The sequence below is a fragment of the Piliocolobus tephrosceles genome, chromosome 6, assembly GCF_002776525.5.
Source record: "Piliocolobus tephrosceles isolate RC106 chromosome 6, ASM277652v3, whole genome shotgun sequence".
Lineage (NCBI taxonomy): Eukaryota > Metazoa > Chordata > Mammalia > Primates > Cercopithecidae > Piliocolobus > Piliocolobus tephrosceles.
The window spans coordinates 1,077,793-1,103,342 of NC_045439.1; the positions used below are offsets into that span (position 1 = coordinate 1,077,793).

General features: G+C 56.3%; 2 protein-coding genes across 5 annotated transcripts in view; one reads left to right on the top strand and one right to left on the bottom strand.

Annotated features, from left to right (window-relative positions):
* Nucleotides 1–6,679, top strand: part of AKT1 (AKT serine/threonine kinase 1) — a 24,701-nt gene extending 18,022 nt beyond the window's left edge. For all 3 annotated transcript variants that reach the window (XM_026447498.1, XM_023205761.2, XM_026447499.1), the window contains exons 5-14: nucleotides 461–608; nucleotides 1,068–1,199; nucleotides 1,272–1,337; nucleotides 2,383–2,451; nucleotides 2,806–2,931; nucleotides 3,005–3,133; nucleotides 3,284–3,498; nucleotides 3,924–4,011; nucleotides 5,213–5,315; nucleotides 5,641–6,679. In XM_026447498.1, the coding sequence (XP_026303283.1) occupies nucleotides 461–608; nucleotides 1,068–1,199; nucleotides 1,272–1,337; nucleotides 2,383–2,451; nucleotides 2,806–2,931; nucleotides 3,005–3,133; nucleotides 3,284–3,498; nucleotides 3,924–4,011; nucleotides 5,213–5,315; nucleotides 5,641–5,720 (1,156 nt within the window). In that variant the 3' untranslated portion in view covers nucleotides 5,721–6,679. The remainder of the gene's footprint in view (nucleotides 1–460; nucleotides 609–1,067; nucleotides 1,200–1,271; nucleotides 1,338–2,382; nucleotides 2,452–2,805; nucleotides 2,932–3,004; nucleotides 3,134–3,283; nucleotides 3,499–3,923; nucleotides 4,012–5,212; nucleotides 5,316–5,640) is intronic.
* Nucleotides 6,680–15,520: 8,841 nt separating this feature from the next.
* Nucleotides 15,521–21,383, bottom strand: SIVA1 (SIVA1 apoptosis inducing factor). 2 transcript variants are annotated; one of them, XM_023205758.2, is made up of 4 exons: nucleotides 21,170–21,383; nucleotides 18,755–18,949; nucleotides 17,812–17,968; nucleotides 15,523–15,748 (listed from the first exon to the last, which is right to left on the bottom strand). In XM_023205758.2, exons 1-4 carry the CDS (start codon nucleotides 21,285–21,287, stop codon nucleotides 15,691–15,693), a joined length of 528 nt encoding a protein of 175 aa, XP_023061526.1. In that variant the 5' UTR covers nucleotides 21,288–21,383; the 3' UTR covers nucleotides 15,523–15,690. The 2 variants fall into 2 exon arrangements, with proteins under 2 accessions (XP_023061527.1, XP_023061526.1); XM_023205759.1 differs by lacking the exon at nucleotides 18,755–18,949 and having other exon boundaries at nucleotides 15,521–15,748; nucleotides 21,170–21,351.
* Between the last annotated feature and the right edge of the window lie 4,167 nt (nucleotides 21,384–25,550).

Genomic DNA, 25,550 nt, shown 5'->3' on the forward strand with positions numbered 1-25,550 from the left:
GAATCGCTTGAACCCGAGAGGCGGAGGCTGCAGTGAGCCGAGATTGTACCAGTGCACTCCAGCCTGGGTGACAGAGCAAGACTCCGTCTCAAAAAAAGAAAAACCCGGTGGAGAGGGCCAGTCCTGCTTGGGGGGCAGAGTCCTGCTGGGGTGCAGGGTCCTTTTGGGGGGCAGATTGCTGCTGTGGGCCTGAGTCCTGCTGCGGGTTGGAGTTCGGCTGTGGGGACAGAGCCCTGCTGGGGGCTTGAACCCTGCTTGGGGGCCAAGCCTGTGTGTCCCCCAGGTCCAGAAGGGCTTTCTGACCCTGAGTGTGTGTGGCCAGCCCAGGTCAAGGGGTGGCCTCCTCAGGGCTGTCTCTGGGGACCCCGCTTGTGAGGCTGGAGGGTGGCTGTGAGCCGTGGCTGGAGCTCCTGACCTCGGGGTGAGGTGCAGGGCTGCAGCCTCACCTGGCCTCCTGCAGGGAGGAGTGGACGACCGCCATCCAGACGGTGGCCGATGGCCTCAAGAAGCACGAGGAGGAGATGATGGACTTCCGCTCGGGCTCACCCAGCGACAACTCAGGGGCTGAAGAGATGGAGGTGTCCGTGGCCAAACCCAAGCACCGTGTGGTGAGGCCTGTGCCCATTTCTGCCTGTGCCTGGGGCTACTTTGGGCTGTGGAGAGCTGGGTGGGTCATGGGGTCCCAGCTCGGCCCAGGAGACACTCGGCGCTCCACAGCACCCCCATCTAGGCCGGTTTTCCGTGTGGGGCGCAGCTGCTTCCCAGGTGGGTCCTCTTCCCCATGTCAGAGAGAGAGCGCGGCCGCTGAGCCCTGCCAGGCTCGGGCCGTGTTGCCCCACCCTTCCCTGAACCGCACGCTCTGAGCTAGGGCTGCAGCCGTGTGTTCCCCGTAGGTCCGGACTCCCCGCTGAGCCCAGCAGGCCACCGGGTGTGACGCGGTCGCCTCTCCTGGCTCCGCCTCCAAGTCTGCCGAGGGTGACTCTGGGGCCCCTCATGCCCCCCGACACATGCCGACCAGCTGGGCACTGTGGGCGGTGCCACCCACTGACCCTGGTGCCTGCCCACAGACCATGAACGAGTTTGAGTACCTGAAGCTGCTGGGCAAGGGCACTTTCGGGAAGGTGATCCTGGTGAAGGAGAAGGCAACGGGCCGCTACTATGCCATGAAGATCCTCAAGAAGGAGGTCATCGTGGCCAAGGTGGGGCCGGGGCGGTGGGGCAGGGTGGAGACGAGGATGCGGGGCGGCAGCTCACCCAGCCCTGCCTTACAGGACGAGGTGGCCCACACACTCACCGAGAACCGTGTTCTGCAGAACTCCAGGCACCCCTTCCTCACGGTGAGTGGGAGCCCAGACCAGGCTGAAGGGCTGGGGTCAGGTAGCGACTCCCGGGGCTGTCTCCAGGAAACAGTGTCCTGTCTTCTTGGGCACATGAGGGCTTTATGCACCGCGGATTCCGCCGCTGGTGACAGGCCTGCCCTGGAGGGTCAGGCTGTGGAGGTGCCCGATGTGGGCTGGGGGCTGTGCTCGCCGCTCCTGTGTGCGGGCAGGAGGGGCAGGTGGCCCTGGTCGTCTCTGCACTCTGCCGAGGCTCCAGGAGGCCCCAGCTCCCCATGCCCTGCAGCCCTGCCTGCCAGGCTTCTGTTGAGGCCCGGGCTCTGTCCTGGGGAGCCCGCTGTGGGGACTCGACCCAGGAGGTATTTACTGTGAAGGGGGCCAGGCTCCAGCCACTTGGTTAGTTCCAGGTCACTGTGTTTGGGGATGATTCTCCTGCAGAAGGAGCCTTTGCTTTAAAAGCACAGTCGCCTGTGGTGGAAGGCAGGAAGGTGGCTCTGCCTGGGAGGGTGCGTCCTCCCTTGCCAGGGCCCTGGTGCTGGGAGCACTGCCCCCTGTTGAGGTCCCAACCCGCCCTGGAGACCTGAGCCCAGGCCACTTTGCTCACCTTTCAAACCCTCCTTGGCGCCTCAGGGGCTGCCAGGGCCCAGCCCGATGGTGGCGTGGTGTGGGGGAGTGTGGCATGAGGCAGCGTGGTGTGGGGGTGTGTGGTGTGGGGCAGCGCGGTGCGGGCAGTGTGGTGTGGGGCTACGGGCGGCATGGTGTGAGGCAGCGTGGTGTGGGACAATGTGGTATGAGGCAGTGTGATGTGGGGGTGCGGTGCGGAACAGCGCGGTGTGGGCAGTGTGGTGTGGTGCGGGGCAGCGTGGTGTCAGGCAGCGTGGTGTGGGACAATGTGTCGGGCAGCGTGGCGCGGGGCAGCGTGGTGTCGGGCAGCATGGTGTGGGGCTACGGGCAGCATGGTATCAAGCAGTGTGGTATCGGGCAGCGTGGTGCGGGGCTGCTGTCCTGCCCGTGGGGCTGCAGTTCCAGCTCCGCTTCCTTGCAGGCCCTGAAGTACTCCTTCCAGACCCACGACCGCCTCTGCTTCGTCATGGAGTACGCCAATGGGGGCGAGGTAGGGGCTGGGGCTGCGGGGGATGGGCCTCCCGGCCTGTGGACCCAGCCCTGGCAGCTGGGCCGCCCATAGTGGGGCTGGTCCTTCCCGGAACCCCGGCGGCTCTCCACAGCACCAGACGGTGCTCCCTGCTGGGTGGGTGGTGTGATGCCTGCCCAGGCAGCTGCCTGCTGTGGAGTAACTTGTTCCTGCTGAGTTAGGGCTTCTGAGACTTTCCAGGCCCCCGTGCCCTCTGGGGGGTGGTCCCTTCCCTGTGTCCAATGCCCTGAGACCCTGCCTGAGAAACCCCAACCCTGCAGGCCGTGGGGGCGGAGGCCCCAGCCACGGCTGTGCCTCAGGTCGCGCTTCCCACAGCTCTTCTTCCACCTGTCCCGGGAGCGTGTCTTCTCTGAGGACCGGGCCCGCTTCTATGGCGCCGAGATCGTGTCAGCCCTGGACTACCTGCACTCGGAGAAGAATGTGGTGTACCGGGACCTCAAGGTGCGCTGGCGGGCACTGGGGTGGGGCAGGGTCCTGGGAGCCTGGCGGCGCTGACTGGCCACCTTTCCCCTAGCTGGAGAACCTCATGCTGGACAAGGACGGGCACATCAAGATCACAGACTTCGGGCTGTGCAAGGAGGGGATCAAGGACGGCGCCACCATGAAGACCTTTTGCGGCACCCCCGAGTACCTGGCCCCTGAGGTGTGCGGCCCCGCCTGCGTGCATACGCGTCGCTGTGTCCCCACGTCCTGAGCACACGCAAAGCTGTGTCCTCTCTGTGCCCCAAGCACGTCACGACACCTCCCCGGACACCCCCTGATGCCGGGTCCTGCCCATCTGCCGCCCGTGCAGGTGCTGGAGGACAATGACTACGGCCGTGCGGTGGACTGGTGGGGGCTGGGCGTGGTCATGTATGAGATGATGTGCGGCCGCCTGCCCTTCTACAACCAGGACCACGAGAAGCTTTTTGAGCTCATCCTCATGGAGGAGATCCGCTTCCCGCGCACGCTTGGTCCTGAGGCCAAGTCCTTGCTCTCAGGGCTGCTCAAGAAGGACCCTAAGCAGAGGTGAGGGCCGCCCATCCCGGCTGCAGGCTCCACCTCCGTCCCCTCACCCCCAGGCTGCACCTGCCCCTGTGCCAGGCGGTCCTGGCACCTCCCAGACTACACTGATAGCCAGAGCTTGATGTCCTTGGCCAGGGCTGATCCACAAAGCCTCAGGCGCAGGCAGAATGACTGGGTAGGGCAGGGTCCGTTGGGCCTGGGTCCCCAACCCTGCAGCCCCCACACACCCACTCAGGAAGCCCCTGCCTGCCATGAGCCCTGGGGTGCTTTGCTACCCACAGCTGCTCAGGGACGCTGCACCACCGGCTGCCCTCCCTGGCCCCAAAATGTCCCGTCCGGCGGGCCCTACATCACAGGAGGAAGGGGTCCGAGCCTGGGGCCTGGGTGGGTGGCAGTACCGACACCGTGGCCTTGTTTGCTACCCGCAGGCTTGGCGGGGGCTCTGAGGACGCCAAGGAGATCATGCGGCATCGCTTCTTTGCCGGCATCGTGTGGCAGCACGTGTACGAGAAGAAGGTGCGACTGCTTCCCACACATCCACACTCACGCATGCACGTGGCTCGCTCGCCGGATTTCCCACACACTCGCCCTCACCTCGGGAGCCTGCTGCAGTCCTGGTACAAGGAGGGCCTTGCTGCACCAACCTCAGTGCCTGCTGCTCAGAAGCTCTGGCACTGCTGGCTTCCTCCAGGAAACTGGCCTGGTCCTCCTCATTTCCTCCCCCCTCAGAGGTGTGTCACACTCTGAGTGCCAGCCTTGGGGGTCCCTTCCCTGATGCTGTGCAGTGAAGGCTGGCTGGCAGTGGACCAGGGGTGCTGCCCCTTGCTCTCTACCAGTTCCTCCTGTTGTCTGACCTCAGTTCTTTATGCTGCAAGGAGAGCCCAGCCCTACTTTCTGGTTGTGCAGGGACAGGGGACAGCACCTACTTTTCTGGTACATGGGGGAGTCCGCCCTGGAGGGAGGCAGCTCTGTCTACATGAGTCGCCATCCTGGGTGCTCATCTTTCCGGAGCCCTGGCTGTCACCCTGGCTGTCACCCTGGCTGATGGGGTCTGCCGGCTAGGTTCAGAAGCCTACACTGAGGTGCTGGGTGCCCTGTCACCAGGTGTGCTTCTGCCCACTTCCCAGCCTGCCCCTCCCCTGAATGCCTGTCCTAGGTCATGTGCAGCTGGTCAGGCTGCACAGGACTCTCAATGACCCAGGATCAAGGGTGACTCTACGGTGATGTGCACATGTGAGGAGCTGCCAGAGAGCCCCTCAGGTCCCGCAGGCAAGGGCCCCCTCAAGCGCTGCCCCACCCGAGTCTGGCCTGGGCACCAGCACTGTCCACTGTCGATTAGCAAGGTCTCTGGTCAAGGCTGGGCAGAGGCTGAGCGCTGCCCAGGCCCCCCATACCCTTGGGAGGGCAGGGCAGGGCTGGAGGGTGGCAGGCCTCAGGGCAGGAACTGGGACCAGGGCCAGGGCACCCTGTGTTAATGGGAGGACAGGTGCCCCGCTGGGTCCCAGGGCTGCGTCTCAGCTGGTGAGGGTGTCCCCGTGCTCCTGCACCCCTCATGTCCTTCCCTCCCAGAGCTGCCTCCATGGGGGGCTGGTGGCTTGCCACTCTGTGACATCAGTGCTGCCTGGAGACCCCTTAGAGATCCAGGTGCTTTGAGGGTCTGGGTGTGCTGGGAGTAGGGAGCGAAGCCCGTGACTGTCCTGTCTGCCCGCCTCTGCAGCTCAGCCCACCCTTCAAGCCCCAGGTCACATCGGAGACCGACACCAGGTATTTTGATGAGGAGTTCACGGCCCAGATGATCACCATCACACCACCTGACCAAGGTGAGGGGCCGCTGTGCCTGCCCCGCCCACTCCCTTCTCTCTCCACCCTCAGAGAGGCCTGCAGTGCTCAGCCTTTTTGGTTTCCGATGTTTTAAAATCTAAATATTTAAAAAGGTTCCCTTTGGAGACTGCCAGTGATGAGGGTGGCAGGCAGTGCTCTGAGGGCCCAGGTCCCTGTGTCAGTCTGTGGGGTCCTGCCTCAGTTTCCTGGCGGCATGACAGCGTGCTGGCTGCGTTTTAAGAGGTTGCCTCCCTACTGGAGCTGTGGGTGGGTGGGGGTGGCAGGGAGGTGGGGTGCCCAGATCTGAGCTGTCTACACCCACAGACGACAGCATGGAGTGCGTGGACAGCGAGCGCAGGCCCCACTTCCCCCAGTTCTCCTACTCGGCCAGCGGCACGGCCTGAGCTGGCAGTGGACTGCGCTGGACAACAGCTTGGAGGGATGGAGAGGCGGCCTCGTGCCATGATCTGTATTTAATGGTTTTTATTTCTCGGGTGCATTTGAGAGAAGCCACGCCGTCCTCCGAGCGCAGATGGAAAGACGTTTTGGTGCTGTGGGCAGCACCCTCCCCCGCAGTGGGGTAGGGAAGAAAATTGTCCTGCGGGTTTTAATTTATTTCATCCAGTTTGTTCTCCGGACGTGGCCTCAGCCCTCAGAACAATCCGATTCACGTAGGGAAATGTTAAGGACTTCTGCAGCTATGCGCAATAGGGCGTTGGGGGGCCGGGCAGGTCCTGCCGCTGTGTCCCCTCTCTGTCAGCCAGCCGCCCTGGGCTGTCACCAGCTGTCTTTCATCTCTCTGGGGCCCTGGGCCTCAGTTCAACCTTGTGGCACCAGATGCAACCTCACTATGGCATGCTGGCTGGCACCGTCTCCTGGGGGTGGCAGGCACATGCCAGTCCCCAGCACTAAGGCTGTGTCTCTGAGGACATCATCAGAGGCTGGGCCCCTGGGATGGGCCAGGGTTTACCCAGTGGGACATAGAAGGTTTAAATTTGTTATTGTGTATTATGTTGTTCAAATGCATTTGGGGGGTTTTTAAAAATCTTTGTGACAGGAAAGCCCTCCCCCTTCCCCTTCTGTGTCATGGTTCTTGGTGACTGCCCCACCGGGAGCCTCCCCCTCAGATGATCTCTCCACGGTAGCACTTGATCTTTTCGACGCTTAACCTTTCCGCTGTCGCCCCAGGCCCTCCCTGACTCGCTGTGGGGGTGGCCGTCCCTGGGCCCCTCCACGCCCTCCTGGCCAGACGCTGCCGCTGCTGCTGCACCACGGCGTTTTTTTACAACATTAAACTTTAGTATTTTTACTATTATAATACGAAACTTTCCCTCCAAATTCTTCAATAAAAGTTGCTTTTCAAGTTTCTGACTCACTTTGCTGGGTGGAGGAGTGGGTGGCCAGGGAGGGAGGGGGGCCTCGGGAGGGAGTGGGGGGGTCCCAGGAGGGAACCAGCATCCTCAGAGCAGCTGGTCCTCCCCAGCTCCTCCTGGTGGGCACCGCCACCCCAGCAGGTTTGGGGACAGGCTGTGTGGTGGGCTGAGGCCGGAGTCTGCAGGTCTGTGCCCGGGGCGGCCTCCTGTGGAAGGTCCTCCCCCATCTCCAGAGGCCTGGCCTGAGGGGAGATGGGAGGCCCTGCTGGCCCTGCCCGATTGGGATCCACCTTTTCTTCCTTTGACCCTACCCAGCTTCACCCCAGCCTTGAAGACCATTGGACCACGTGGCCATCTGCCCCCCAGCCCCAGCTGCTGTTCCCCTGGGTAGGGCAATAAACCAGACCCTGACCACCAGGAAGGACAGACAGGGCAGGGCCCAGAGCTGAGGCCAAGGTCATGGCCTGGGCCGTGGTGGAAGAAAGGCTGGGAGGCCTGAGAGTGGCCTGTTGGAAGCTGGACAGAGCAGGAGGATGGGCTGCAGGGGTTGGGAGGGGATAGGCTGGGGCCCAGGTTACCCGCTGAGCACTACTACATGGAGCTCAGCCCGAACAGCCTGCAGAATGTGCCGGTGCTGCCACCTGGTGGACGCCTGCCCGAACCGCTCCCTGAGCCAGGAGAGGAGTCCGCTGCCAAGCAACTGACACAGCGGGTTGGCCACCAGGCTCCCGGCAGTCGAGTGACCCGCAGAGGGGGTGGCAGCCAGGGGCCCTGGAGCCTCAGCTTCCTCATCTGTCAAATGGACTCCCCGTAGGTGTGGACAGTTGCAGAGTCAGGCCCCTGGCGATGGCAGTTGGCCCCTCTCTCAGGCATTCCCAGGGGTGCGTGGCTGCCCTCACTTCCACTGGAGGGGGTGCCCCCAGGGAGCACAGGCTGGGGAAGATGTTCTGCTGGGTCTGTGGGAGCCAAGAACAGCCACATCTGGAGCAGCCCAAAGCTCTCCTCTGGGTGATCCCTTATTGCTTCAGTTCTAACAGGCTGCAAAACTGACACTGCTTTTCAGGAAATACACAAAACATGACACAGTAAACGATGCTCCGAGGGTAAGAGGCATCTGGATTTCAGTTCTATCAATAATGTGACTCTTAGAAACCAAAAAATACAGCGATGCCTTTCCAATATCCTCCAATGCTGAGCAAAGCATTACTGAAAGTAACCAAGGGATGGAAATTGTCAGGCAGAGGCAGCGTCTCCCACAGCCAGACTGAGGCGCACGAGCTGCTTCTCCCAGCAGGGCCCCCTCTGACAATGTAGGCCTGCCTCAGGGCCAGTTCTTACCTTTTTTGTGGTAGAGATAGCGTCTTGCTATGTTGCTCAGGCCAGTCTTGAACTCCTGGCCTCAAGTGATCCCCCTGCCTTGGCCTCCCAAAGCACTGGGATTACAAGGTGTGAGCCACCACACCTGGCCCCTTAGGGATGGTTCTACAGTCCAGAGAGAGGCTTCAAAGTCATTGGCATTAGCACAGACATGACCCTGTGTTATGTCCCCGTTACAAGTGGCTGAGGACCTAACAAAATGAACGCAGAAATGGAGACCCTCTGAGAATGCCCTGACCTTCCTAGCTGCCCCAGACAGAACCATCCACAGCAGGAGGCAGCATCCCAGGGGTGGGGTGGAGGGTGTCAATGAGGGGTGAGATGTGCACGGAGATGCACATCTCAGAGACGAAACTCCAGGAGGTGCAGGTGCTCCTGCAAGGGGCAGTCCAGTCCTGGCCAGCAAGGCCAGAGCAGGTGGAGACGGGCAGGACCCTGAAGCCTCACCAGGGCCTGCCGAACAGCAAGGGCTGTCTGAAGAGGTTATAACAGGAATATGCCAACCAAGAGGAAGCTCTCCTTCCTGTGTCGGAGGTACCCTGAAGGAAATAATGCATAAAGTGTCCATTTCCAAGACAAAGTGCCTTAAATCAGCTTAGGTCCGCAAACTACAGCAGCAACAGGATATACTACGCCCCTGCTTGGATAGCCAACGCCTGTTTGTCACCCCCATCCCCCGCCCCTTAGTTGCCCTCACCTGAACCAAAGTTTAGTCTAAAATGAAAGCTTACTAGCCTCCAAAATAACTCGCTTGGTCTGTTCTTACCAGCCCGCCCAGCCACTTGGGTCATAAGTCAAATATCTGAAGAGCCCCTGAGTTAACTAGGATTGCAATGCATTGCAACAAAATGCAACAAGACAACCCTAAAGAAAACACCTAAAGCCCCTACCCAACAACCAATAGGTGACGTCCAGGAAGGTCGTGACCCCATAGTACTCAGCCTATGAGGAACTGGGGGCGGGACCTGCGCACTAGGGGATAAATTGCTTGTTGAAACTGTGCTGGGTGTGCCAGCCCATCAGACACCCAATCTTGCAAGACCATCATTAAAAGTCTCACTTTGGCTGTTCTCCGGGTCTCTGAGTCCATTCTTTGGGCGTGGATGGGTGAGTTTGTTTCTCACATATGCACATCATGCTCTTTCCAGCACAAGGCCGGCCTGGAAGGGAGGAAGATAATAAAAGTGACTTGAGCACTTAGACCTCCCACGTTTCAGCAGGTGTGGGTAACTGAAGGCTCTGCAGGTCCCTGGGTCTGGGGGCCTCAGTGTTGTAGATGAGGTCCCAGGAGCTGAGAGCGCTACTGCGGCATGTCAGGATAAGGTCTAGGTCTGCCTTCCCAGGAGATGTCACTTCCAGTGAATGTACGCTCAAAGGCTGAACTTATCATACAACAGATAATTATTTCATCCTTCTGCTTCTAGCAAGTCTGGGACAGAAGGGGCTGACAGCATGTAGGTTTTTGTTATTGTTGTTGTTATTTTTTTTAAAAAACCTAACAATCATTGCCCTTTAATTAAGGTGTCTAGACCATTTACATTTAATCCAACTATTGATATGGTTAAGCTTAAATATATTATCTCCCATTTGTTCTTTGTTCACCCTTTTCTGTCTTTTTTGGATTAAATAAGTATTGTCGGTTGTCTCATTTTATCTCCTTTATTGGCATATTTTTTGGATTTTACCAGTTTTCCCACTGATGTTCTTTTTCTATTCCAGTATACACATACAATCCAGGGTACTGTGTTGCATTTAGAATAAATATATTTTGAATACACGAATGAATGTAGCTCCCCAGTCCTCTGGGGATTTCATATAAGTGAGACCATGCAGTGTTTGTCTTTTTGTGTCTGGCTTATTTCACTCAGCCATAGTATCTTTAAGGTTCGTTTGTGATGTAGCATGTCAGAATTTTATTTCTTTTTAAGGCTGAATACTATTTTACTGCATGTATAGACCACATTTTGTTTATCCATTTGTCCCGTGATGAACATTTGGGTTGTTTCCATCTTTTAGCTATTGGGGATAATGCTGCTATAAACTTGTGTACAAATACCTGTTCACATCCCTGCTGTCAATTCTTTTGTGTCTATACCCAGGAGTGGAATTGCTGGATCAAACAGTAATTCTATGTTTAGTTTTTATTTTCCTTGTATTTTATTTTTTAGAGACAGAGTCTCACTATGTTGCCCAGGCTGGTCTCGAACTCCTGGGCTCAAGTGATCCTCCCGTCTCAGCCTTCCAAACCACTAGGATTGCAGGCATTAGCCACTGTGCCAGGCTTATGTTTAGTGTTTTGAGGAACTGCCTGCTGTTTTCTGCACTGGCTGCACCATTTCACATTCCCACCAGCAGTGCACAAATGTTCCAATTTCTCCATATCCTCCCCAACACTTGTTTTGTTTTCAAATAATAGCTATCCTGATGGGTGTGAGGTGGTATCTCATTGTGGTTTTGATTTGCATTTCCCTCATAATCAGTGACCCTGAGCATCTTTTCATGTGCGTGCTGTTTTTACATGTTCTTTGGACAAATGTTTACTCAAGTCCTTTGCCCATTTTTGAATTTTTTTTAATGGTTGCGTGTTAGGAGTTCTCTATGTACAGATGGTCCCTGACTTACAATGGTTCAACTTACAATTTTTCAACTTTATGATGTTGCAAAAGCGATACACATTCAGTATGTTCCTTAACAATATTTCCAAGTTGTGATGGGTTTATCTGGGTGTAACCCATTGTAAGCTGAGGAGCATCTGTATAGACAATTTTTTTAAAATTTTTTTTTCTTTGAGACAGTCTCGTTCTGTCACCCAGGCAGGAGTGCAATGGCGCGATCTAGGCTCACTGCAACCTCTGCCTCCTAGGTTCAAGCGATTCTCCTGCCTCAGCCTCCTGAGTCGCTGGGATTACAGGCGCCCACCACCACGCCCAGCTAATTTTTTTTTTTATATCTATATTTTTAGTAGAGACAGGGTTTTCCATGTTGGTCAGGCTGGTCTCAAACTCCTGACCTCAGGTGAGCTGCCAGCATCAGCCTCCCAAAGTGTTGGGATTACAGGCGTGAGCCATCATGCCTGGCCTCTTTTTAAATTGAGATAGTCTTGCTCTGTTGCCCAGGCTAGAGTGCAATGGCGAGATCTCGGCTCACTGCAACCTCCGCCTCCTGGGTTCAAGTGATTCTCCTGCCTCAGCCTCCTCAGTAGTATAATCCTCCTGGGATTATAGGTGTGCGCCACCACGCCTGGCTAATTTTTGTATTTTTAGTAGAGATGGGGTTTTTGCCATATTGGCCAGGCTGGTCTTGAACTCCTGACCTTAGGTGATTCGCCTGCCTCAGTCTCCCAAAGTGTTGGGATTACAGGTGTGAGTCACTGCAGCTAGCCTAAGCAATTGTCTTTTAAAGAGATTATATATATACATATTTAAAGACAGGGTCTTGCCATGTTGCCCAGGCTGGCCTTGAACCCCTATCAAGTGATTCTCCCAGCTTAATCTCCTGAGTAACTGGGACTACAGGCACTTTTAAAAATCAGAAAAAACCCTGCCTTTTGTGTCCTCCCACACAGTGATCATTTCAGGGGCTCGTCATATCTTTGTGTATATGCACTTTCCATCTGGTGTCATTTTCCTTCTGCCAGAAAAGCTTCTTTTGATAATTTTTGTAATTCTTTCAGCTTTGTATGTCTGAAAAGTCTTTATTTCACCTTCACTTTTGAAAGATATTTTCACTGGGTATAGAATTCCAGGTTGACATTCTTTTCTTGCAAAACTAAATTTGGATAAATGTTTATTCAAGCCAGGCACGGTGGCTCATGCATGTAATCTCAGCACTTTGGGAGGCTGAAGCAGGCAGATCACCTGAGGTCGGAAGTTTGAGACCAGCCTGACCAACACAGAGAAACCCCGTCTCCACTAAAAATACAAAATTAGCTGGGCGTGGTGGCACATGCCTGAAATCCCAGCTATTCGGGAGGCTGAGGCAGAAGAACTGCTTGAACCCGGGAGGTGGAAGTTGTGGTAAGGCAAGATCGCGCCACCGCACTCCAACCTGGGCAACAAGAGTGAAACTCTGTCTAAATAAATAAATAAATAAGTTTATTCAAGTTATTTGCCCAGCCCACAGGTGTTGTTCACTGTCTGCTTGCAGTTTCTAGTGAGAAGTCTTGCTGCCATTCTTTGTTCCTGTAAACACAAAGTGCCTTTTTTCTCTGGCTGCTTTTAAGATTTTTATTTTTCACTAGTTTGGAGAATTTCATGATGTGCTTCATCTAATTTGCTCTATGTTTCTATTGGGGTTTACTGAGCTTCCTGGATCTGTGGCTTTATGTTTCCACCAAATTAGAAAATTTTAGAGTCATTATTTTAATTATATTTATCTAGAGATGGAGTTTCGCTCTTATCGACCAGGCTGGAGTGCAATGGCGCGATCTCAGCTCACTGCAACCTCTGCCTCCCAGGCTCAAGTGATTCTCCTGTCTTAGCCTCCCAAGTAGCTGGGATTATAGGCAACTGCCACCACACCTGGCTAATTTTTGTATTTTTAGTAGAGACGGCATTTCACCATGTTGGCCAGGCTGGTCTCCAACTCCTGACCTCAGGTGATCCGCCAGCATCAGACTCCCAAAGTGCTAACTAAGATTACACGCCCAGCCTACCATTCTTTTTTCCAAAAGTTGTCTCCACCCTGCTATGCCCCTGGCCCATGGGTCTCCAGTTACAGGCACAGTGGGCTGCCTGCACTTGGCCCACAACTCAGAGGGGCTCTGCCATTTTCCCTATTTTTTTTCTGTTCCCTTTTGGATAGTTTATATTGCTATGGCTTCAAGTCCACATTCTGCAATGTCTATTTTGGTTTTAATCTCATCAGTGTATTTTCCATCTCAGACGTTGTATTTTTGTCCTGGAAATTGTTGGGGCCATTTTTATGTCTTTCATTCCTTTTCTTAACATGCTCCTGTTTTCCTCTATCCTTCTTAATAATGGCCATTCTGATGTCCTTGTCTAATTAGTAGACAGAATTATTCTACCACCTTGTGTCATTTCTGGGTCCGTTTCTACAGACTAACTTTTCTTCTCATTGTGTGGTGTAGTTCCTGCTTCTTTGCATGTTTGGTTTTTTTTTTCTTTTTAGAGATGGGGTTTTGCCATGTTGGCCAGGCTGTTCTCAAACTCCTAGCCTCAAGTGATCCACCCGCCTCCGCCTCCCATAGTGTTTGGATTACAGGCATGAGTTATTGACACCCGGCCTCATGTTTGTTCTAAAAAAAACAAAATGTTTCCCCCTTACTTTTGAGTTTTGTTCTGGATGCTATTAAAGTACTTGCAACGGTTTGGTCTTTTTGAGGCTTGACTTAAAGTTGTTAGGAAGGCACAGAGCAGTCTCTAGTCAAGGGCTAATCTAGCCTGAATATGGCATCAATATCCTTTTGAGTCCTCTACCCTGTTCTCCATGAATGTTTCTCCACACTTAGTGCTGGGAATGTAACTTGCTTCCTGCTTTCTTCCAATGGCTCTTTCCCCAGCCTCAGGCAGTTTCCCAACACACAGGAGCCATCAGTCCTCAGCAGGAGCCTCGTGGGGAACAACACGGAGGCAATTTCTACTCCAGTGTTCCAGCTGCCCTGCGCTCCTGGCGTTTGTTCCCTCTCTCAGGCACTGCTATCCTGCACTGGCTGCTGTCTGCTGTCTACAGATCTGTATCTGTATCTATATCTGGTCGTCTATGGGCCAGTTTTGTTGCTCCACCACAGCGGGAAGACCAAGAAATATTTACAAACATATATGCCAGGTACTGCTTTAGGCAAAGTCCCATCCCTCATGGAAGCGACACCTCAGTTAGTAGAGAAAATAAGTACATTTGCATATTTGCTTAAATACGCATCACACCCAGTGGTAAAGTTAGGTAGGGCGGGAGGGAGAGTGATGGAGGGGCTGTCCTACACATTAGGGCACTGGGATGCTTCTCTGAGCTGAATCCGGGGGAGCCCTATGGCCGTCCAGAGGAAGAGCTCCCCAGGCAGAGGGAGTGAAGCGGGTGCAGGAGAAACATGCTGAGCATTCTCAGAACAGCAGGAAGGCCGGGCTGGGGCAGAGCAAGCCTTGGGACAGGGCAGGAGGGGTGAAGCGAGAGGCTGTGGGGCCACAGGCTTTTACTTTTAAAGACATGTTTAGCCACTGGAGTGTTGGGACAGGGGAGTGACAGATCTGGCTGCTGTATAAGGACAGACTGCCACGTGCAGGGCAGAAGCAGGGAGCCTGGAGGGTGCTCTGTAGTGACCCCACAGGGGAGGGAGGCAGGCTGGCTGGAGCAGTGTGGTCCTGTGGGGCAGGGATGCAGCCAGAGGATATGAAGGGAAAAGCCGACAGGCCCCAGGGGGCAGCGACAGGAGTAACAGAAATGAGGGCTTGGGTGGCAGTCTGTTGTGGACACCTGGAAGGAGTCAGCACATGGCTGACTGTGGCCACTTGCTGCTGGTGCTCGCAGCAGGTGGTCAAGGCCGTCCTCAGTGCAGGAAGCCCCCAGCCAGTCCTCTGCAATCCCCTTCTAAGTTGCCCCCTGGAATTTTACCATGCTGACCACCTCTCTGAGGGTCCCCTCTACCCGTGACAGGGGAGTGGTATATCCTCGGCCCCAGGGCAGCAAATCCCACTCTGGGCCTGGCTCCAACCCACCACCTGGGCACCACTGATTTTTCTCTAAGAATCAGCATCATCTGCTCCTCCAACAGCTTCCCAGGAACAGCGAAGGCTCTTCTCAACTATCCCCGGCGCACGCTCCCACCCACCCTCTGCCCCAACCAACCTTCACTCTAGTCCACAGCTTCTCCGAGGGGCTGGGGCTCGACTGCTCATCCATCCCTGGAGGGGCTGGGACTCGTCTCAGTGGACTTGTGTGGGGACCAGCACTCAAGCCCTCTTCTGTCCTCCAGGCCACCCCGCCTCCTCTCCTGTCAACTCCTCTTCCTTCAAGGCCCCACACAAGCGACACTGACTGCAGGTGGAGCACTGCTACGGCCATCTCCCTGCTAGAGCAAAGTTCCCAGAGGGCAGGGGCCTATCAATCACACAGGGTCTGACCACACAGGCACCAAAAAAGTAAACTAGACACCAAGATGTGATGGATCAGGTGTGCACGCCAGTGGCATCTGGGGATGGTGTGCGAGTATCACCTCTCTCCATGAGGGTCTAGTACACTGGTTGTGTACCCTGGAGCCAGACCTGGGTCCTTTCTCCCCATTACCAGCTGGGCAAGCTGGGGAGGAGCGTGCTCTGGGCTGAGACCTCCCATCTGTAGCAGAGGGCGAGTGAGGGGCCTCACACAATGCACAGTGGGGTTTCTAGGAGCTGGTGGGTAGACAACAGGTGCAGCAGGCCCCGCCCACTGACTGTTCCTTTGGCCATCCCAGGTGGAGGGTCACAAACTCCACCCTCAGAAGTGCTGACAGGCAAGAGTCCTCTTGTGCAAATATAAAGAGGTTTATTCACTCTGTCATTAGGATACAAAATAGAACACGTAAAAGGCCTTCCCACCGACCCCAGAGTTCAGCGTGAACACCGAGCGCTCGTCCAGGGAAGGCTGCCATGCGCGGCGTGGCTCTCCGTGAAGGGGCCGGCTTGAGCCAGCCTCAGGTCTCGAACATGGCGCAGCTGGTGCACAGCACTTTCTCGTACATGTCACTGCACCTGGGACAGCGTCAGGGAGGGGAGAGAAAAGCTGCTGTCAGGGGCTGAATTGTGTCCACCAGTCCCCACCATTCAAACGTCAAAGTCCTAACCCAGAACACTTCAGGATATGACCTTATCTGGAGACAGGATGACTGCCGGCAGAATCAGTCTAGATGATGGCACTGATGTCGGGGCCCTAAGGCAACACGCCCAGCATCCTGAAAAGACTACCACGTGAAGAGAAGGACACGGAGAAGGAAGACATGAAGATACAGGGAGCGGGCAGCTGTCTACAGGGAACACCAAAGATAACCAGTAGACACCAGGAGAGAGGTCAGGACAGGTTTCCCATCGCAGCCTCAGAAGGAACCAGCCCTGCCAGCACCTTCCTCTCAGACATCGGGTCTCCAAAGCCGTGTGGCAGTACCTCTCTGCTGTCTAAGCCACCTGGTCTGCGAACTCAGGTACAGCAACCCTAGCTGATTCCCACTGCCAACGAATTCACATGAGGCCCAACCTGGGTTTACAGTAGGATAGAAGCTCTCCAAAGAAACCTCCAAATGACCTGCCAGAATTCACCGAACCACAATGGTCTACACTGAAGCACATCAAACAGTGCTTTCTTCTGATGTATCAAGACTAAGGGAAGGGCCGGGCATGGTGGCTCACGCCTGTAACCTCAGCACCTTGGGAGGCCGAGGCCAGAGGATCACCTGAGGTCAGGAGTTCGAGACCAGCCTGGCCAACATGGTGAAACCCCATCTCTACTAAGAATACAAAAATTAGCCGGGCGTGCTGGTGCACACCTGTAATCCTAGCTACTTGGGAGGCTGAGACAGGAAAATTGCTTGAACACAGGAGGCGGAGGTTGCAGTGAACCAAGATCACGCCACTGCACTCCAGCCTAGATGACAGAGCGAGACTCTATCTCAACAAAAAAAAAAGCTCTAAGGGTAAAGGTGAGAGAAACCAGGAAAACACAGGGAGAAAGTGATTAAGAGAGACTCTGCAAGGAAACAAGACCGGCAATGGCCACCCCAAACACGACAGGACCATGGAGTCAACAAGGCAGCCAGAACTGCTTGCCACCTGGTGTTGCAGAGTTTGCCAGTAGTACTGTGGGTGAGCCGTGACGACAGCCCCTTCCCTGCCACCAGCAGCCAGCTGGAGAGCCCTGCAGAGGATGGGCAGGATGCCCTGCAGATGATTCCTAACCCGGATGGGGTGCGTTACCCCACTCCTGCCCATGTTGAAGCCATGGGAGCCGACCACAGGCACGTGGCGCTTCTCCCTGGTGCTGCCCACCCCCTGCCCGGGGCTCGCCATCTCCAATGAGTCTGGGCCTCTGCCCCGACTGAAGAAAGGCTCAAGAGAAAGGACTCGAGATGTAACATGTGGTTTCTATTTTAGATGGACAATTTCAGACACTGTTTGGACTAAGCTTGCTTTGGGTCTACAGAGCCAGTTCCACATGTGTCTGGATGAAGTCATCTTTCTCAAGGGGCAGGGCAAACAGGCTCCACACTGTCCACTCCCACCCACCAGCTGAGTAGCCCCTGTGGTGAGAACGCCCCTCTCCACCTTAGGACGGGATCCAGCCAGCTGCAGCAAACCCACCCACAAATGGGAGACTACGCAAACATTCCACTTCCTGCCTGAGAGGGTCTACAACCAAACAGCACGCATGACTGTGGCGAAGCTGCAGTGTGCACCTGTGTCACCAACCAGGGGCTTCTCAGACAGTGAGAAGGACGGGGAGAGGGGTGCTCAAAGGCCAGAGGGGGAGGAGATGGGGGCACTCAAAGACCAGAACAGGAAGCAGCTGAAGACAGGGACCAGAGCTGGATACACAGCAGAACATCTGTGAGGTTCAGCTTTCCCTTAGAGAGGATCACTACCACTCAAGTTGGGCCAAGCATCTATGGCCACCATGTCCCATTAGGCAATGCCAGATGGCACTGCGTCAGGTGCCACACATGTGGGTGCTGTGAGCCCTTCCCAACATGGGTGACCCACCCGTCCCCCGTCACGGCTTGCTGGGGCTACGGGATCTCAGCAGCTCCAGGGACTAAAGTACTTACTCCACGAGGCCACACAGGGTACAGGCCACGGAGCCACAGCCCCAGCAGGTGCGCACACACTGCCCGCACAGGGCTCGTTCACACTGGCTGCAGACTGCCTTCCCATCTACGGCTCGCACACATGAGGAGCAGGCGACGGACACTATCCCGGATGGGTCTGTGAGGAAGAAACGCCATGCTGTCAGCCTGCAAGGAGACGGGAGTTTCTGGGGCTGCTGGGCTACCTGCCTCCATGCATATCTGAGGGCAGAGGGCTCCGACCTGCTTACCCCATCCTCACCCACACTAGGTCCTTCTGACAACCCAGGAGCCTGGCACAGTGCATAGGACCCTGTTTCACTAGCGAGATTCAAGGTGAGACATGCCTGCAGGTGACTCCAAGTTCAGTGCTCCTTCCCTCACCAGGTCCCTCTGCTACCTGGAGGCCAGTGCTGGAAGGATCACTCTTCCCCTGCTGCTTGTCAGAACTCCATGTGTCCCATCTGGGTCTCAAAGTGTGGCCCACTGCCTTACTGGTTAACCAAGAGGTGCCTGAGCTCCTCCCAGACACACCAACCAGCCTCGAGGTAGGGTCGGGGACTGCATTTCTAACCAGCAACACAGGTGATGCTCTGAGACCCACACTTCACACTGCACAGGGATGGGAGCGGCATGTTTCCAGCCATGTGGGACCATCCCAGGGGGCTGCACGTGGAAAGCAGATGGGATACCCAGGGAGTCTCTGCTGTTTTTCTGGCCCAGTAGTTAGAAACTGTTTAATCACTTCCAGTCTTGAATGTGAGACCTCCTGATTACAGGAGGCTTCTGAGCCAGAAGGCCAAGCTCTAGGTCAGACTCCTGCTTGCCCAGGGAGGAAAAGCCTGAGCTTGTAAATGAAGAAAAATGCCTGTGCCACCACCTGCTCTCAGTGCCACAGCCACGAAGGGCTGCTGGTGCCACTCACCAGCTTCGGAGGCCTGCCCAAGGCTCCTGATCAGGCGGCCGTCTGGTCCAATCAGCATCTGCCCACGTGCAGCCCTCGGCGCCCCTGTAGGGCCAGGCTTTGGGGACTCTGGCAGGTGAACGACGGCACAGCCTTCATCCCACACATGGTCCAGGTAGGCCTGGGCCCCGAGGAAGAGGAGTCGCTTGGTCTTCTCTGGGGGAAGACAAATCATTCTCACGTCCTTCACTGTGTACCAACGAAGCCCCTGCATGGCCACTTAGTCTTTTCAGCCTCACATGAACCCCATCATCCTCCTGTGTGCCCTCTGTCACCCAGTGACCCCAGCCTGTGTAGTGCCCTGGCAAGCTGGGTCCTGCTCTGCCTCTAAGCTGAGAATGCTCGTGCCTCCCTTCCTTACCTGGCTTAGCTGTCATCTCCTCCAGGAAGGCTCCGGCCCTACAGCCCCACCTGTGCCTGATGCAAGGGTTCCCTCTCCTATTACTCTGCTAATTTTCGGCAACTCACGGCCGGCCTTGCCTCACTGAGCTTGTTCCCCTTTCTCCCTTTTCTGCTTCCCCAGCACTCCCCACCTGGAAAGCAGGCTCTGTGGAATGCACAGAGGGAGCTCTGCACTGTGGAGCACTAATTCACAAAGCTTGTCACTGCCAAGGAAGCAGCCAGAAGCTTGGAGCTGGGCCTGCAGCCTCTGGCCAGCGCACAACCCCTTCACCTGCTACAGAGTTGCTGGCAAGACAAGCATCCCAGAACCTTCCAGATCTCGTTCTAAAATACCCACCCATACCTGGGAGCAGTGGTTTTCCATCAGGCCACAGTTCAGTCACCGGGAGAGCTTCAAAAAATCAGATGCCCAGGACCAGACCCAGAAATGCTTTGTTTTTGTTTTTTTTCCACCTCATTATAACACAGTAAAGGCAGAGATCCCAGAAACTCTTATGTCGCTTTACATGAAATGGGCAGCAATAATAGTGGGTAACTCAAATGGAGTAGCTGATGCCAGCCCACAACACCCTGCACCTCTTCCTCCTGGCCCCCCCCCCCTTCCCCCCCCCCCCATCTATAATGGGAAAGGAATGGGACAGACACATGGTGAGGCTAATCCTTGTCCTCAAGGCCTTGTGGACAATTCGAGGTTAAGAGATCAGGGTGACAGCTGTGGCCTGGAATTTGGAAACTGTCACACAGTTCAAAGTAGGTGTCCTGCATTTACCTACTTTGTAAAGAGTAAAGAGCCAGACTGAGCCAGGCCCCGTTTCCATCTTCCTCTTCTTGCCTGCACAGTGTTTGAATTTTTCAACTGTCCTGAGAGGGCAGACGCTTGCAGTCCAGCCACAGTTCCCATGGCATCATTCCTCTTAACTCCGCATGGCCCGGGACAGCACTCGCTTGCACAGCCCTAGCACACTGGAGACACGGCACACAGGAACCTCGGGAGGCACAGTCTTTCCTTCATCCCCAAGGTACAAGCGGCACCAGACAAATCACACCCCCCAGGTCATCCTCTAACTGCTCTACAGGTGCAGACCTTGTGCCCCAACTACTAGGCAAGGTAAGCTCCACTTTGTACCTGCCCCAGGGTATTAATCACCCCAGTCAGAGTGATGATCAATACGACTAACACGCCTGAAATCCACAGGAGAAAGCCAGAGAAGGCCTGGGAGCTCACCGCCCTCACATCCCACCCAGAACTGGACATGCCGGCCACACGGAGTCCTATGTCGCTCTCCTGCTGCCTGGCTTCTGCCTCGGCCTCTTCCTTCCCCGCCTCTGCCTGGCTAACTCCCGCTCTCCCCCACAGGATTCGGCTCAGACTCTGTTCTTCCCAGAAGCCTTCCGTGCCATCCCTGCAGGTGCGACTGCACAAACCTGTGCCTGCCCGGATCACCTGTGGCGATTCCTTCTCCTGCTGGTCTCCCCAGCTAGGTTGGGGAGCTCCCGGGAGACGGGGCACATCTGTCTTGCCCGCCTTTGGTCTCCCAGGACAGCCGCAGTGCCTGGCAGGGGGGGGGCGCGCTCCATGAATACCTCTTGGGTCAGGAGGGGCACTCTTCGGGTTAACTCCATGCAGGACGCCCCGCTCCCCGACCTCTCCCAGGGCATCCTGCACGGGACAGTCCTGAAGAAGCACCAGGCGGCTGCCGCTCACGGCGGGGCGGCGACTAACCGGGATCGTGCAAAGGGCGCGGGGGCTAAGGGCAGCGACCCTCTTCTTTCAGGTTGTTGGACAAGGTGGGTGAACGCTGGGGTCCTCACATCCCCCTCACTGACTCCAGCTCTAGGCGTGGCCAGCTTGTGTAACCGCGGCCAGAAAGCAGGGCCCTCGAGCCCCCCGCTCAGGCCTCAGAGGGGACACTGAGGCCCGGCCCGTTCCAGGCCCCGACGCAGTGGACCCTCGGCAGCCCGCCGGGCACTCACCGAAGACCTCCTGCGAGTAGCGCTCGGCACAGACGCCGCGGCTCACCTCCCTCTGGCCCACGCGGACCTTGAGCTGTAGCGGGGCCGCGTCCGCGAAAGGGCAGCCCCGCTTGGGCATTGCCGCGGGGCCGGGAGCTACGCAGCTCCCCGACCGCCAGCCCCTTACCAACGACGCAGTGACGTCACAGCCGCGCGCCCGTCCGCGGGCGTGAGCGGGTTTGAGGCCGAGGAAGCGACGCGGCGCGTGATAGGCTGCGGGTGAAGTGGGGGGCGGGGCTCCTGCGCGGAGCGGCGCGGGATAGGCGGAGGACGAGATCGGGGGTGGGACTCATACGCCGGTGTACTGGACTCAACCGCGCGGGAAAGGCCAGGGGCGAGGTTGAGGATCAGGGTGGGCGGGTCCGTGGGAGGGATTTGTGCGCACGCGACTCAGGATAGGCGGGAGGACAGTCTAGGGGCGGGGTTCCTATGCAGTGCGAAGCGAGGTAGGCTGGGAACCAGGTCAGGGGCGGCATTCGGCTGCGCGGGAAGAGCCAGGGGATGAAGCCGAGGATCAGAACGGTGCAGCAAGGGCGGTGAGTGTAAGGGGCGGAGCTTGTGCATCGGGGGCGGGCCTCGTTTGAGGATCGGCGTGGGATACGCCAGGGCGACGTCGGGGCGGGTCTAGTTTGAGGAACGGCGCGGGATTGGCCAGGGCGACGTCGGGGACGGCCGGGATTCCTGTCAGCTTTTGTTTGATGCCTAAACAGTAGACACTGGTTACAGTTCCTCATTTACTTCTCCGAAGTTAAGGGGCAGCCTGCTTTTTCCTAGCTCTTTTTTCCTTTTAGAGACAGGGTCTCGCTCTGTCACCCAGTCTAGAGTGCAGTGGTACAGTCTCGGCTCTCTGCAGCCTCCGCCTTCCGGGCTCAGGCGATCCTCCCTTCTCTGCCTCCCGGGTAGCTGGGACCGCAGGCGCGCGCCTCCGCGCGCCGCTTTTTAGTTTTGGGTAGGAACGGGGTTTCGCTCTGTTGCCTCAGCTGGTCTAGCTCCTCGCTGTGGCGGTCCCCGCCTTCCGGAAGTAAAGGCGTGTGGGGGCTGCGCTCCGAGGGCCGCGTGCGGCTGCCGAGCGCCCCCGGGCGGGGGTGTGTGGAAAATGTTCTTGCACAGCGGGTGCGTCTGACTTGGGGTCCCCAGGCCGCGCGGTGCACCCGCGTCGTCCCTTCTCCGGGGTTCTGCTCACCAGAGGCGGCTCTCCCCTGCCCCGGCGGGTGCAGAACCGACGCGTCCTGTGGCGTGGGCTTCACCCTGGACTATGTTCTCCTCGCGGCTCGGTCGGCGCCGCCTCGGGTGTGAGGAGCTGACGCCTGGAACCCTGCAAACCCATCCCGCGTGACACCCGCGTCGCAGCTGCCCACACCCCCTCGGAGGCAGCGCACTCCTTCCTGGCCACGGGTGGCCGAAGCCCCACCAGCCTCCAGGTCAGATGTCCTTTCTCCTTCTCCTGCCGCGGGGTTCCTCGCGGTGGGGGACGGGATCCAGCATTCTCGGCTCTTCCTTGCCACTTCGCCGGCATCATGGAGAATTCCTTCTGCTTTAGGGAAATGAAAGTTGCTCAGTTGGAGCCACGTGTGACTAAACACACATTTGGTTTATCCCAGAAATAGATGAAATTCTCAGAGAGGAGGATTGTTTTCAATCTCATAGATCGTGGGGACTTCTAAAGATTTCCCTGTGTTCAGACTTCGGACTACCCTAGGGTCTCATCACCGGCGTGGACAGATACGGAACCTCGGGCAGGTTGTGGAGCCGGGCTGTCCCCGGGCCGTATGCCGGTTCCTCAGAGGCTGCTGGGCAGGACTCTGCTGCTTCAACAAACTTGCCTGGCTGACGCCACCCGCTCGCCCTTGAATGCCTTCCTGGGCGAAGCCACGAACCCTCCAGGGTTAGGCCCCAATTTTGGGGCTCACCTGCCCTGCGTCAGATGGATGCTTAACTTGTAAAGAAACTGGTAGCTTTCCAAAGTGCTAGGAAAAAGGAAAATCCATTAAACAAAATCATTGTCATAATTTTCCTGTAATCGGTCTTGAGGTCTCTCCTGGAGAGTGGCTGTAAACTTTGGCCCTGCCCTGACGGGGCGCTGGGGCCGGTGGGCGTGGGGTTAGTGCGCCCTCGTGGGATGCCTCCTGACCCTGGCTGATGGCCTCAGGCCTGTGTATCCAGCCGTGCTGGCATTCCTCTCACCAGCAGCTTGCTCCTAGGCCTTGGCAGGCAGCCTGTGGCTTTTGTCTGAGCCGTAATCAGTTCATTGCTATCATGATGGCCTCTCTGGGAGAGTCCTGACCAGGAGGAGAGTGAGGTTTGGGTGCGAGGGTCAGGTGAGAGCTGGAGGAGGCAGCGCAGCGGAACACATGAAACCGCAGAGTGGGTGTGTGACTCACGGGGCTAGAGAGAGGAGGCAGCGTTCCTCACAGGCCAGTGGGAAGGGGGAGCCTCGGGGAACAGGCAGGCCCAGCCAGAGGATGGGGAGCGAGCCAGCGGCCTGTGCACCAAATCTGTATTGGGGTCCAGGGTGTCACCCAAGTGCATTTCCTGTGGGGTGTGGTTTCGAGCCAGCAGGCATCAGCTTCATGGTATCTTGCTGTGACTGGGTGGTGGTCACTGTGGCACGTCTGCACAGTCCGTGGGGGGTGTGGGAGTCAGGGCCCGAGTCCAGTAGGTTGTATCCAGGCGTCCTATAGGGAGCTGGTCACCAGCAAGCAGATGTATAAAGCAGAGATCTGGGTGGACCACCCTGGGGAACTGGGAGGATGTGAGGAGCTAGAAACTGTGTCAAGAATGACTGAGCCAGGCCGGGCGCGGTGGCTCAAGCCTGTAATCCCAGCACTTTGGGAGGTCGAGATGGGTGGATCACGAGGTCAGGAGATCGAGACCATCCTGGCTAACACGGTGAAACCCCGTCTCTACTAAAAAAATATAAAAAACTAGCCGGGCGAGGTGGCGGGCGCCTATAGTCCCAGCTACTTGGGAGGCTGAGGCAGGAGAATGGCGTAAACCCGGGGGGGCGGAGCTTGCAGTGAGCTGAGATCCGGCCACTGCACTCCAGCCTGGGCAACAGAGCAAGACTCCGTCTCAAAAAAAAAAAAAAAAGAATGACTGAGCCCTGCTTCTGTACCAGAAAGTCCAAGTTTTCTTCCTAATGGATGCCATTCTGAATAAATCTTATCATAAAACGATAAGAATTCACAATTATCACTAATTTGTCTTTTACCCATATATTCAACAGAGACCACTCTGACCCCATCTACACTGGGGCTGTGTTATTGATACAAAGTGGAGAGAGCCCCTTACTATAACCACTCAGACCCTCCAAACATCTGCTACTGAAAAGAAGGGAGAGGAGACCCGAATGATTGGCCTGACTGCCTGCACTAACCCACCGCTCAGTCGCCAGAGCCTCTTGGTTGTGGTCCACGTGGAAGTGAGTGAGTTGGTGCTAGGGGAGAAGTATTTCCCCTCTGCGTTGGTGTCTTTTTACCCTGTGAAACGCCTGCCGAGATTCCATCCTGAGAGGGAGGAAAACGATGACAACTTGTGTTCTGGTGGAAGATTTAGCAGCTACTACAAAACAGAGGTTTGAAAACCTATTTTGCAGCTTTCAAATTTCAATTTAAATGACTTGACTTTGACAGCCCAGCAGATACAAGGGCAGAGTGGAGAAAGCCCTCAGCCCCCTCTCCCCGGGAGCTTACCCCTGCCTCGAGGCTCCCTTTTTGTCTCTCTTGCTATGTTATGAAAGGAGAGCATCTGGGAACACTCAAAGGCTGGCTTCTGCCTATGTGTCCCACCCTATCCCAAGGTGGCTGTGCTGCTGAGGGACTCAGGCCCGAGGAAGGAAGCGCCCGTGGCCTGGGGCAGGGCCATGCAGTTGCGTGGCTTTCCTGTCGCTCAGGTCACTGAGGGCTGTTCTTGGCACCGTCTAGAAAAGTTGCTTGAATCCCTGGAGTCACAGTAATCTCATAACCCAGCCTGTGCCCCCGGGCCCCTGCCGTGTGAGTAGAGCCTGCTGAACTTCCTGTGCTAGTGAGACCGGCTGACAGCCACAGTGCTCAAAAGTCAGGGTCTAACCCCACCAGACTGGCCTTTCTGTAGGATTCCCTGTCTTTGAAAGGATATTGGAAGGGCAGTTGTTTTTCTAAACTTACTCTGAACTCTGAGCCACCGTACCCGGCCTAAATAGGTTTTTTAAAAACTAAAGGCCGGGCGCGGTGGCTCAAGCCTGTAATCCTAGCACTTTGGGAGGCCGAGACGGATGGATCACGAGGTCAGGAGATCAAGACCATCCTGGCTAACCCGGTGAAACCCCGTCTCTACTAAAAAAAAAAAAATACAAAAAACTAGC